At 39.5% G+C, this 13,727-nt stretch overlaps 1 protein-coding gene across 3 annotated transcripts in view; it reads right to left on the reverse strand.

Annotated features, from left to right (window-relative positions):
* LOC126457860 (phosphoribosyl pyrophosphate synthase-associated protein 2) overlaps positions 1-13,727 on the reverse strand; it is a 135,064-nt gene that overhangs the window by 99,754 nt on the left and 21,583 nt on the right. For all 3 annotated transcript variants that reach the window (XR_007585538.1, XR_007585537.1, XM_050094506.1), the window contains exon 5: positions 2,334-2,512. Coding sequence is in view for 1 of the 3 variants with exons in the window: in XM_050094506.1 (XP_049950463.1) it covers positions 2,334-2,512 (179 nt within the window). In the remaining 2 variants the exon portion in view is untranslated. The remainder of the gene's footprint in view (positions 1-2,333; positions 2,513-13,727) is intronic.

A 13,727-nucleotide genomic window follows, 5' to 3' on the forward strand; every position in this document is an offset into this window, starting at 1 on the left:
ACAGAATTTATATTTGTTTATATGTCAACAATGCAATTTAAGTTGTGAAACAATTACCGATTTCATCCTATAATGAAAGATACTAACTAGGAATAGTCAAAATAAATTAGAAAATCAATTACACACATAAAACTAAGCACAAAATTAGATCTGGTGTTATATTCTTTAAAACTGAGGGCCAATATTTCTCTTTTATGAAAATGCAGATTATGCTCATGTATGTTACGGGCAAATAGTTAAAAGTAACAAAATGAATTTGAGGAGGCAGATGGTGAAACAAGAGGGGAATTAAAATTATCCCAGCATGCTTCGTCACAAGATGCTTATTTGTTTTGGTTCACTGTGCCTTTCCGAATGACGAGATCACTCAGGAAATACCACAAAAACATTCTACAGACCATAACGCCCCCCCCCCCCCCCCCCCCCCGTTTGCTTTCAGATGTTTCACACTGTCATGCCAACAGCCACCCATCCAGAGCACAAAAAGTGATCCATCTAAAAAGGCTATCCGTGGATGTCCAGTTGCTGTACTGGCATCTAAATTCCAGACTCTATCAATGATGAACAGCAGTCAACATCAGTGATGAAACTTCTCCAGATGCCCATATACAGCAATGTTTGCTGAATAAACATTGAGGAGACACTGTTCGTAGCCCCTTGGCTCATTTGGGTGGTCAGCTGCTCAACAGTCGTACACCTAGCCTGTACATCATCATTTACTCCCGTCATCTATGGCCTGCTGTGCACCACAGCTGCCTTGATGCATTTTAGATAGTTCTGTTTGCATGCACAGTATCATGTAACGACAGCGGCATGCAAACAGTTTACAAACTTAGCCATTTTGGAAGTGCTTCCACCCCTGGCCCAAAAGCCAATGTTCATGTCCTTTTTGATGTCAGATAAATCACTCTATTTCCACATTATGACAACTGCATTGTCCCCCCCCCCCCCTCCCCCCTCCGACATGCGTTTTATATACCCTCCAATGCTAGTGCTGTCACCTGCCAGCTGTGAGAGATTATTGCATGTTGACATCAAACATAAGTGGTGGTCACATTAAAGTCCCTGGACTGTGTATCTTACATACATATTTATATAGTATATACATTAAAAAGATATAAGGAATGTCGGTCCGAATGTTCATTACATAGCAAGTAAAAATTGGAAGTAAACTGGTCAATAACTTTATGATTTTTGGTGACAATGTTAAACAACAACTTTTCTTTTTATAGTAGTTCAGATTAAAAATTACATTACACAATACAAAATTGTCCTTGCGCATTTCCATTATTTATATGTGTTTCTTCCTTTGAAAGATATTGAATAACCTTTGCCATCGAGTTCATTTTCCGTATACTTGCCAAGACAACTAGATTCTCTCATTTCAAGCTCTCATACTGCTTTCTCCCTTTCTTACATTCCAACAGTTCATGGGTCTCCATGGAGACTTAAGTAAAATCTCCTGCTCACTTCCTTTTGTCATCTTCACAGTATCTCTTCTCCTTTAGTTCCAGAAAATAATAATATTTGATAGTAAATGCTTACATTGATCACATTATAATTTTAAATGAATCTGGAGTTCACCTAAAAACTAAACTAAAACTTACAGTTAACCAACTCCTCCTCCACTATACTGGAGACCGTGGTGACTTGTAGTCAATGTTTTTAATTATTTAAAAATGTCTTATTGTAATTTGATTTGTGGTGGCTGAAGCACTGTAAGGTGACAAAGATACACAAAGGGTGCAAACCCTTAGCCTCATTTTCCTGTACAAACAAGTAAGCACATGTTCAGTTTCCTGAACAAAACATTTGACTATTGTTGGTGATACACGTCGATCTATGAGTTCCAGGGTCCCCTCTGAGGTAAGGTGCAGTAATGTGCCAAGTCATCGGTATCAGCTTGTGCCAGCCTACTGATAGAAGTCTTGACAATTCACCAAGAGGAAATGCGGGCTGTGTGCAATCATGTGTAAAGACACAATATAACTGGCATACTGAACTTACTGGAGAAGTGATACTCATTTCTCTCTGTAAGAATTTTTTGAGCCGGTCGAGCTCGAAAAGAGCTCAATTTGTATATTTCTTGTAAATCCTGTTATACCTAATAATTACATTTCTGTTAATTGTGGTGTTAATAGCTATTACCAAGTTAATAACATTGTGGAATACTGGAAGTTTGCAGGGATCAATAAAGAGAAGGAGTTGCATGATCTTAAAATGGTAGATTGTCTCGAGTGTATTATACAACAAACTGGACCCTCACACAACAGCTCTCTAATTTTAAACATCAGTAACACCAATACTTCCATACGCACTATTTTGATACTTACACATTCCTGTATATACTGAAGAAGAAAGGGTGAGGCACGCAAGTTATCAACAGGGCAGTCAAAGAATCCCTGAATTTCTTTCTGATGTAAATCCATTGTGATGACATGTGAGAGACCTGACTTGCACATCATCTTAGCCAACAATTTGCTTACAATACATCCTCTCTTTCTCATCTTGCCTGCAAATGACAAACAAAAATTCTATGTGAAAGAATTCAGCAAATGGTATACCTACATCTATTAAAGTCATATAGAGCTCTCTCTCTCTCTCTCTCTCTCTCTCTCTCTCTCTCTCTCTCTCTCTCACACACACACACACACACACACACACACACACACACACACACACACACACACACACAGAATAAATTCAACCAGAATACAAAGCTCTCTCTCTCTCTCTCTCTCTCTCTCTCTCTCTCTCTCTCTCTCACACACACACACACACACACACACACACACAGAATAAATTCAACCAGAATGCAATAAAATTTCAAATTATTGACACCAGCAAGGTAATGACTCAAAGTGCAGTAAAGTAGCCTGGAAATTACATAAACTTATGTGGGCATCACTACAACTACGTAACATAGCAAAAAGTCAGTCATTATGCGAAGAGCTAAAAATAGGCACCGACATTCACACATCACATAACTAATATGTTGGTACAGACAACAAAAGTTTAGGGAGTTACTTATGATTAAAATCCCAATCACTGTCTGTGGAAGTGTGGAAAAGGAATGTGATAAGTTCAAAGAGGCATCTAAGTTCTGCAGAGAACACTTGTGGCAGAAAATCTAGAAGGTTGAAGGATACAGAGAGACCATGGTGGAATGAGAAGATGAAGGAAGCAGTAAAAGAAAAGAAAGAAGCATGGCATGAAAGGAATAGAGGCAAAATGGAAAAAAGTAAAAAGAAATACCAAGAAATCAAAAGGAAATGTAAGAAAATGATAGCAGAAGAAAAGAGGAAAAGTTGGTAGGAGTTCACACAAGAGTTGGAAAAGGATGTTATGGGGGTAAAAGGATACAGCATGGAATTACAAGGTGTACAAGGAAAGAAAGCAATAACACAGCTGGTGAAAGGGAAAAGCGGAGAGCTGAAGACACAGTAGATACAGAAAAGATGGAAAGAGTATTTTGACAAACAGCTAAATGTGAAAAATAGCAATGAAAAGGCACTAGAAAAACAGTGGTGCTGGAGGAACCTGGACCTGGAAGAAGAGAAAGATATTACAATATTTGAAGTGGAACTAGCAGTTACAGGAATGGAAACAAAGTTGTGACAGATGAATTAACAGTGGAGACAATGAAGGCAGCTGGATCTACTAGGCTGCAATGATTATATTGATTGCTAAAATGCATATGGACTCAGAAATGTATACCTGAAGAATGGAGAAGGGGAATAATAATTCCGTAGTTCAAGAAGGGAGACAGAAAAGTATGTGGTAACTATTGAGGGATAACACTAATATCACAAGTAGCAATAATAATGGGGAGGATACCGAATAGAAGACTGAGGGAAAAAGTGGAAGATTAGTGAGGAGAGGAGTAGTGTATGGCTTTTCACAAGACAGATCAACAGAGAACACAATCTTTATTATGAGGCAGTTGGTGGAAACGCATTGAGGGTATAGGAAAGATTTGGCGATGACATTTCTTGACTCAGTGAGAGCACAGAATAGGTTCTCAGAAAAGAGGTATGGGAATCCTTGGAAAAATAAGGAGTTGGAGAACTAACAACTGAAATGTATTACCAAAGATTGAGCTGTGTCAAAACCCAAGCTGGAAGGGCTCATTTGTTTAGGAATGTTATGTGAAGACAGGATGTGTGGTCTCACCATTATTACTTATGTTGTTGGATGAAACTGTGAAAGAGACAAAAAAAGCTCATTGAGGAAGAAAGAAGAAGTTGTTGCTATTTGCCAATGATACTGTGTTGTGGGGAACCAACTGTAAGGATGTACAAGAACAATTAAACATCTTCAATGAAAAAATTTTAAAAAATCGAGAAATATGAGATGAAATGCAGTGTGAAGAAAAGCAAGACCGGTGGTAACCAGAGGAGACAGATAAGGCAAATGATGAATTAACATAAAAAGAACAGGATAGTGAAACCGTGGACAACTTTAAAATCTAGGTAGTGTGTTAATGCAAAATGCAAGGATGGAGGCAGAAATTAGCAAAAGTGTACACCAGAGCCTTGCTTCTGACCAGTGTGTGAGGGGAAAGGGAGGTGTCAATGAAGTGTAAGGAAGAGCTGTTAAGACATACCTGACACCTATGTTGACATATGCTTGACAACAACAAAAAAAGATGAGAGTAAAATCCAATTCAGTGAAATGAATTTCCTATGAAGTATGTTAGAGAAAACAAGGGCAGAGAGTGTGAAATATTAGCAGAAAAGTTGAACAATGAAACATTTTCTTGAGTGAAGTTCCTGTATCTTTGGTTGTGCACCCTGAATTTAATCACTAAACCGAAACATTGGCCTGAGAGACACTTAGGGTTTTTTTTTTTAAATGTGTCATGTGGCAACAATGTGTAACTGTTCCTATCCCCTCCACATTGCCCTCTCATTGTCAAATCATTTACATGGCAGAAGCACTGCAATTTGTGGCTTCTTGTTGTCAGGTATGTACAGAGGTGTACATAAAAATGTAGACACACTTTCATAGTCAATATTAATGGAACAAAGAAACGTACTGTTACAATTCTAGCATGGGGGGAGGGGGACGAGGAGGTTACCTTATGCGTTACGTATTCAAAGTGACCCCATTAGCAGCCAAACAACATCGATGCCACTGAACTGTTGACCAATCTATGGCTGTCAGTGCTGCCAGTGTCATAGCCACAAAGGATGTCTTGATGGCTTCTCATGGCTCGTTCTGTGTAGCTGCCTTCATTTTCTAAGGGCCCTCACAGGTAGAAGTCAAGAGGTGTAAGGTCTGGAAACCATGGTGGGTACTCAACAGCTCCTCTTCAACCTATCCATCATCCACGTAGATTTTCATCCAAGTAGGCTCCGAGACCTCTCTGGTAGTGAGGCAGAACACCATTTTGTTGTAGGTAAAATCTTTCATTTCCAAACACCTCTCAGATGGCAGGTGAAATCTATTTTTGCAGCATATAAAGATACACCTCACCACTTATGGTACCTTCAAAGGAGAATGAGACAATCAAACTGCACGATGACAGACCACCCCGCACATTAACACCCAGTAGATTAAAATGTTTGTCCACATGAACATGAGAATTTTCAGGAGCCCAGTACACACAGTTGTGGCAGTTTACAGTATCATTCAGGTTGAATTATGCCTTGTCAGACCAGATAACTATACCTGTACACTGTTCATTCTTTCGAAACATGCCTTCAAACCATTCACAGTACTCCATTCTTCGATACAGATCGTCATCGTTCATAGCGTGTAGCAATCTTGGAATGTACACTTTCCACTTTGCAGCCTTCAGATTTCGTCGTAAGCTTGATTGGTTTACCCCGGTTTCAAGTGCACTCTGCTTCACAGATTTTTGAGGTGACCTGGACTACTTGATGTTATTGGTCGACCAGACCTTTCCTTATGCACATCCTGAATAGTACCATCAGCTTCAGACTTATCCCCAATATGATAAATGGTTGTACGTGTTGGTGGCTGAGCTCCATACACATTATGCCATTGTCACTGTACCTCTATCATGTTTTTGTACTTCCATTACCACTTCAATACAGCCTTGCACTGCTCCTATGACAATTTTACCTCATTCAATGCTGCACTGTCAACCTGCTGGAAAACATGCACCAAGACCAGTTGAGAAAACACTCAACTACAATACCATGCAAAATTGCAATGACATGTCATTTTATTACAAAGATATTAAGTATCAAAGAGTGTCTACATTTTTCTGGACCCCTAATTTCAAAATATGGACATGTCTGTCCAACCAAGTATTTCATATTACATATGAAAAGGCTCAATATGTTATAATGACTGTTTAGTTTCACATGTAATTTATTACTCCTTTTGTTTTGTTGTATCTTTTTCTTTATATGTTTTAGAAGATGCCATGATGGATAATTTCAGTGTGTGCTCATAAATCTACAAGAGGAATGAGGGAATATGGTGCAGTGATATCAATTTTGAGAAATATTTCAGAGTGGTTGCAGAAGAGCAGTGACAAACCCAAGGTGAAAATGATTACTCAGATGCAGATTTTGACTTTATAATTAGTGATGAGAGAGAAAATGATCAGAGAAGAAAAAAAGAATGCTAATAGGCTAAAAGCATATGAAAGCAGTGCTGATGGTGATTAGGGTGATTGTGAAAATATACTGAAAGATGAACAAGAGAATTACTGACAATACACATGGAAAACAAGACGGCTTGTCACATTTTTTTGTTGATTGTTGGATAACATTGTGTTTCATTGTTACTGAAGACTAATATTGTAAACATTTATGAAAACCATAGTTAGTTTTGAATAAATAAAACTCAATTTGATGTTTGATACAAACAGAACAAAAATATTATTGTAAGCACACAACAAATTTTTAAAAATGATTAAAGTACGAAAAAATGTGTTGTCGTTGTTGTGGTCTTCAGTCCAGAGACTGGTTTGATGCAGCTCTCCATGCTACTCTATCCTGTGCAAGCTGCTTCATCTCCCAGTACCTACTGCAATCTACATCCTTCTGAATCTGCTTAGTGTATTCATCTCTTGGTCTCACTCTACAACTTTTACCCTCCACACTGCCCTCCAATACTAAATTGGTGATCCCTTGATGCTTCAGAACATGTCCTACCAACCGATCCTTTCTTCTAGTCAAGTTGTGCCACAAATTTCTATTCTCCCCAATTCTATTCAATACCTCCTCATTAGTTACGTGATCTACCCATTTAATCTTCAGCATTCTTCTGTAGCACCATATTTCAAAAGCTCCTATTCTCTTCTTGTCCAAACTATTTATCGTCCATGTTTCACTTCCATATATGGCTACACTCCATACAAATACTTTCAGAAATGACTTCCTGTCACTTAAATCTATACTCGGTGTTAACAAATTTCTCTTCTTCAGAAACGCTTTCCTTGCCATTGCCAGTCTACATTTTATATCCTCTCTACTTCGACCATCATCAGTTATTTTGCTCCCAAAATAGCAAAACTCATTCACTACTTTAAGCGTCTCATTTCCTAATCTAAATCCCTCAGCATCACCCGACTTATTCCAACAACATTCCATTATCCTCGTTTTGCTTTTGTTGATGTTCATCTTATATCCTCCTTTCAAGACACTGTCCATTCCGTTCAACAAGTCCTTTGCTGTGTCACAGAATTACAATGTCATCGGCGAACCTCAAGAGATTTTATTTCTTCTCCATGAATTTTAATACCTACTCCGTATTTTTCTTTTGTTTCCTTTACTGCTTGCTCAATATACAGATTGAATACCATCGGGGATAGACTAAAACCCTGTCTCACTCCCTTCCCAACTAGTGCCTTTATGCCTCTCGACTCCTATAACTGTCATCTGGTTTCTGTACAAGTTGTAAATAGCCTTACACGTCCTGTATTTTACCCCTGCCACCTTCAGAATTTGAATGAAAGTATTCCAGTCAACACTGTCAAAAGTTTTATCTAAGTCTACAAATGCTAGTAACATAGGTTTGCCTTTCCTTAACCTATCTTCTAAGGTAAGTCGTAGGGTCAGTATTGCCTCATGTGTTCCAATATTTTTACGGAATCCAAACTAATCTTCCCCGAGGTTGGCTTCTACCAGTTTTTCCATTCATCTGTAAAGAATTTGCGTTAGTATTTTGCAGCCGTGACTTATTAAATTTTCACATCTGTCAACACCTGCTTTCTTTGAGATTGGAATTATTATATTCTTCTTTAAGTCTGAGGGTATTTTGCCTGTCTCATACATCCTGCTCACCAGATGGTAGAATTTTGTCAGGGCTGGCTCTCCCAAGGCTGTCAGTAGTTCTAATGGAATTTTGTCTACTCCCGGGGCTTTGTTTCAACTTAGGTCTTTCAGTGCTCTGTCAAAATCCTTCACGCAGTATCATATCTCCGATTTCATCTTCATCTACATCCTCTTCCATTTCCATAATATTGTCCTCAAGTACATCGCCCATATATAGACCCTCTATATACTGCTTCCACCTTTCTGCTTTCCCTTCTTTGCTTAGAACAGGGTTTCCATCTGAGCTCTTGATATTCATACAAGTGGTTCTCTTTTCTCTAAAGGTCTCTTTAAATTTCCTGTAGGCAGTATCTATCTTACCCCTAGTGAGATAAGTCTCTACATCCTTACATTTGTCCTCTAGCCATCCCTGTCAATCTCATTTTTGAGACGTTTGTATTCCTTTTTGCCTGCTTCATTTACTACATTTTTATATTTTCTCCTTTCATCAATTAAATTCAATATTTCCTCTGTTACCCAAGGATTTCTACACTACTGGCCATTAAAATTGCTACACCACGAAGATGACGTGCTACAGATGTGAAATTTAACTGACAGGAAGAAGATGCTGTGGTATGCAAATGATTAGCTTTTCAGAGCATTCACACAAGGTTGGCGCCGGTGGTGACACCTGCAACGTGCTGACATGAGGAAAATTTCAGACCGATTTCTCATACACAAACAGCAGTTGACCAGCGTTGCCTGGTGAAACGTTGTTGTGATGCCTCATGTAAGGAGGAGAAATGCATGCCATCACGTTTCCGACTTTGATAAAGGTCGGATTGTAGCCTATCGCGATTGCGGTTTATCGTATCATGACACTGCTGCTCGCGTTGGTTGAGATCCAATGACTGTTAGCAGAATATGGAATCGGTGGGTTCAGGAGGGTAATACAGAACTCTGTGCTGGATCCCAACGGCCTCGTATCATGAGCAGTAGAGATGACAGGCATCTTATCTGCACGGCTGTAACGGATTGTGCAGCCATGTCTCGATCCCTGAGTCAACAGATGGGGACGTTTGCAAGACAACAACCATCTGCAGGAACAGCTCGACCAAGTTTGCAGCAGCATTGACTATCAGCTCGGAGACCATGGCTGCGGTTACCCTTGACACTGCATTACAGACAGGAGCGCCTGCGATGGTGTACTCAACGACGAACCTGGGTGCATGAATGGCAAAACGTCATTTTTTTCGGATGAATCCAGGTTCTGTTTACAGCATCATGATGGTCGTATCCATGTTTGGCGACATCATGGTGAACGCACATTCGAAACACGTATTCGTCATCTCCATACTGACGTATCACCCGGCATGATGGTATTGGTGCCATTGGTTACATGTCTTGGTCACCTCTTGTTCTCATTGACGGCACTTTGAACAGTGGACATTATATTTCAGATGTGTTACGACCCGTGGCTCTACCAATGCACGACCGCATGTTGCAGGTCCTGTACGGGCCTTTCTGGATACAGAAAATGTTCGACTGCCGCCCTGGCCAACACATTCTCCAGATCTCTCACCAATTGAAAATGTCTGGTCAATGTTGGCAGAGCAACTGGCTCGTAACAATACGCCAGTCACTACTCTTGGTGAACTGTGGTATCGTGTTGAAGCTGCATGGGTAGCTGTACCTGTACACGCCATCCAAGCTCTGTTTGACTCCATGCCCAGGCACATCAAGGACGTTATTACGGCCAGAGGTGATTGTTCTGGGTACTGATTTCTCAGAATCTATGCACCCAAATTGTGTGAAAATGTAATCACATGTCAGTTCTAGTATAATATATTTGTCCAATGAATACCCGTTTATCATCTACATTTCTTCTTGGTGTAGCAATTTTAATGGCCAGTAGTGTACTAGCCCTCATCTTTTTACTTACTTGATCCTCTGCTGCCTTCACAATATCATCCCTCAAAGCTACCCATTCTTCTTCTACTGTATTTCTCTCCCCCATTCCTGTCAACTTTTTGCAGTTTCTTCAGTTTTAATCTACAGCTAATAACCAACAGAAGACAGCAAAAGTAAAACAAAGTTTTACATTTTGCATTTAAGTAACCATTCACACAAGAGAACTGTTGCAAACATATCGTCATTTGACCTCTGTACAGACTCCTGTATGGATGACATAGTAATAGTATCCTCAGCACAGAGACAAACTGAAAGAGTTGAAAGAAAATAAGTTGCAGGGTCCTGATGGAATCCCAATCTTTTTAACAAACAGTACTTTACTGCATTGGCTCCTTACTCAGGTTGCATTAATCGCAAATTTGTAACTCGGTGCAATGTCCCACGTGACTGGAAAAAAACACAGCTAACCCCTATATACAAGTAGCATAAAAGAACACAACCGCAAAATCACTGACCCATAACCTTAACCCTGGTTTGCTGTAGAACTATAACATATTTGCAGTATGAATATAACAGGTTTCCTTGAGACTGAAAAGCTTATGCCTATGAATCAGGATGGTTTTAGAAAGGATCGCCAGTGTGAAATTCAGCTTGCCCTTTTCTCATATGGTATCCTGTAAATTATGGCTGAAGGAAAACAGGCAGATTCTACGAGGGTTGCCCAGAAAGTAATGCAACACATTTTTTTTTTTTCTTAGCCAAAAACAATGCTATGAATATGAAATGATACGTATGTATTATTTGAAGTATTCTGAGTGAGTGTGCCAAGTTTCCATCACTTTCGACAGATAGTTTAGCTCCTTAAAATTTTCAAAAAGGTGTCTGTAGCTGATGTATGTTACAAGCAATGTACCATCATTGAATTTCTTGCTGCAGAGAAAGGAACTGTGGGGAATATTCACAAACACTTGTGCAAAGTCTATGGAGCATCTGCTGTCAACAGAAATACAGTTAGTTGCTGGGCACAGAGGATGAGGTCATCAGAAGGCAGTTCGATGGAGCTCCACAATTTGCAGCATTTGGGGAGACCCTCCATGGCTGTCACACCTGACAACCCTGACCCAGCCCCCTTGGACTTCCACTTGTTTGGGCAATTAAAGGATGTCATTCGTGGATGAAATTTTTGATGACAGTGAGGAGGTGATCCACACAGTGAAGCACTGGCTCAACCACCACGACAAGTATTGGTACTGACAGAGTATACACGCCCCTGTTTTGTGCTGGAGGAAGGCCACAGAATGGGATGGAGATTATGTGGAAAAATGGGATGTGTAGATAAAGCACCAGTCTTTTGTGTGTGTAATTCTCATTATGTTCAATCAAGAGCTGTTGAAGAAAAAAAATGTGGTGCATTACTTTTTGGGAAACCCTCGTGTATTCCTAGATTTATGGAAAGCATCTGACAGATTCCCAGATATGAGTGTGTCTCACATACTTCTTAAGTAATAGACTCTAGTATGTTGTCATCAACAATGAATGTTCATCAGAGACAAGGGTATCGTCAGCAGTGCCCCATGGGAGTGTGATAGAACTGCTGTTATTCTTTACATACATAAATGATTTGGCAGCAATCTGCGGTTGTTTGCTGATGATGCTGTGATATACAGAAAAGTGTTGAAATTTAGTGACTTAGGAGAATACAAGCTGACTCAGATAACATTTCTATTTTTGTGATGAATGGCAGCTAGCTCTAAATGTAGCAAAATGTAAGTTATTGACTAAGAAAAACAAACCTATAATGTTTGGATACAGCATTTGTAGTTTCCTTCCTGACATAGCCACGTAGATTAAATATCTAGGCAAAACACTACAAACTGATATGAAATGGAACAAGCACAAAAGGCTGATAGTTGGGAAGGCAACTGGTCAATGTCAGTTTATTGGGAGAGTGGTTCACCTGTAAAGGAGATGACGTACAGAAGACTGGTGTGACGTAATCTTGAGTACTACTCGAGTCTTTGGGCTCTCTGTCAGGTTGGACTGAAGGATGACATCAAAGCAATTCAGAGACAATTGGCTAGATTTGTTACTGGAAGGTTCAATTAACACGCAAAATTATGGAGATGATATGTGAACTCCAGTTGGAATACCTGGAGCGAAGGCATTCTTTTTGTGAAACACTGTTGAGGAAAGGTAGGGAACTGGCATTTGAAGCTGACTGCAGAATGATTCTCCTCCCACCACCTTACATTTTGCATAAGGACCATGAAGATATGAAAGAAATCAGAGCTTGCACGGGGGGTGGGGAAACAAACAGTAGTTCTTCTCTTGCTCTATTTGCGAGTAAAACAAGAAAGAAATGAATAGTAGTGATACAGGGTTCTCTCTGCCATGCAACATACGGTGGCTTGCAGAGTATGTATGTAGATCGCTTCCCACTAGCTTATTATAAGAGAAACCACAGTATGGTTACATGCATCCATTTCATTATCTACAACAGCCATAGGCAATTTGTACCTCCTGTAAGACAATGCACCCCCCATCAATCTTAAAATGTGTTAGAGTGGTTAAAATATGCTCCAAGTTCATGAGAGTGCCTCATCTGGTTCCCTTAGCATCACCTGATTTAATTTGACTACATCCCATTATCCTTGTTTTGCTTTTGTCGATGTTCATCTTATATTCTCCTTTCAAGACACTGACCATTCCGTTCAACTGTTATTCCAAGTCCTTTGCCGTCTGACAGAATTACAATGTCATTCAGAAACCTCAATGTTTTTATTTCTTCTCCCTGAACTTTAATTACTTCTCCAAGTTTTTCTTTTGTTTCCTTTATTGCTTGTTCAATGTACAGATTGAATACTGCTTGCACAATATACAAACTGAATAACATCAGGGACAGGCTACAACCCTGTCTCACTCCCTTCTCAACAGTTGCTTTCCTTTCCTGCCCCTTGACTCTTTATAACTGCCATATGGTTTCTGTACAAACTGTAAATAGCCTTTCGCTCCCTCTATTTTACCTCTGCCACCTTTAGAACTTCAAAGAGAGTATTCCAGTCACCATTGTCAAAAGCTTTCCCTAAGTCCACAAATGCTACAAATGTAGGTTTACCATTCCTTAGTCTATCTTCTTAGATAAGTCATAGGGTCAGTATTGCCTTGCATTTCTTTGGAATCCAAGATGATCTTCCCCGAGGTCTGCTTCTATGAGTTTTTCCATTCTTCTGTAAAGAATTTGTGTTAGTATTTTGCAACCACAACTTATTAAACTGACTGTTCAATAATTTTCACGCCTGTCAGAAACTGTTTTCTTTGGAATTGAAATTGTTACATTCTTGTTGAAGTCTGAGGACATTTCACTGGTATCTTACATCTTGCGCACCAGATGGAAGAGTTTTGTCATGGCTGGCTCTCCCAAGGCTATTAGGAGTTCTGACGGAATACTGTCTACTCTCAGGCTCTTGTTTCGACCTAGATCTTTCAGAGATTTTTCAAATTATTCATCTACTTCTACTTCCCTTTCTATAGTATTGCTTTCAAGTTCATCTACCTTGAATAGATCCTGTAATACTCCTTGCA

Source organism: Schistocerca serialis, chromosome 2 (genome assembly GCF_023864345.2).
Source record: "Schistocerca serialis cubense isolate TAMUIC-IGC-003099 chromosome 2, iqSchSeri2.2, whole genome shotgun sequence".
Lineage (NCBI taxonomy): Eukaryota > Metazoa > Arthropoda > Insecta > Orthoptera > Acrididae > Schistocerca > Schistocerca serialis.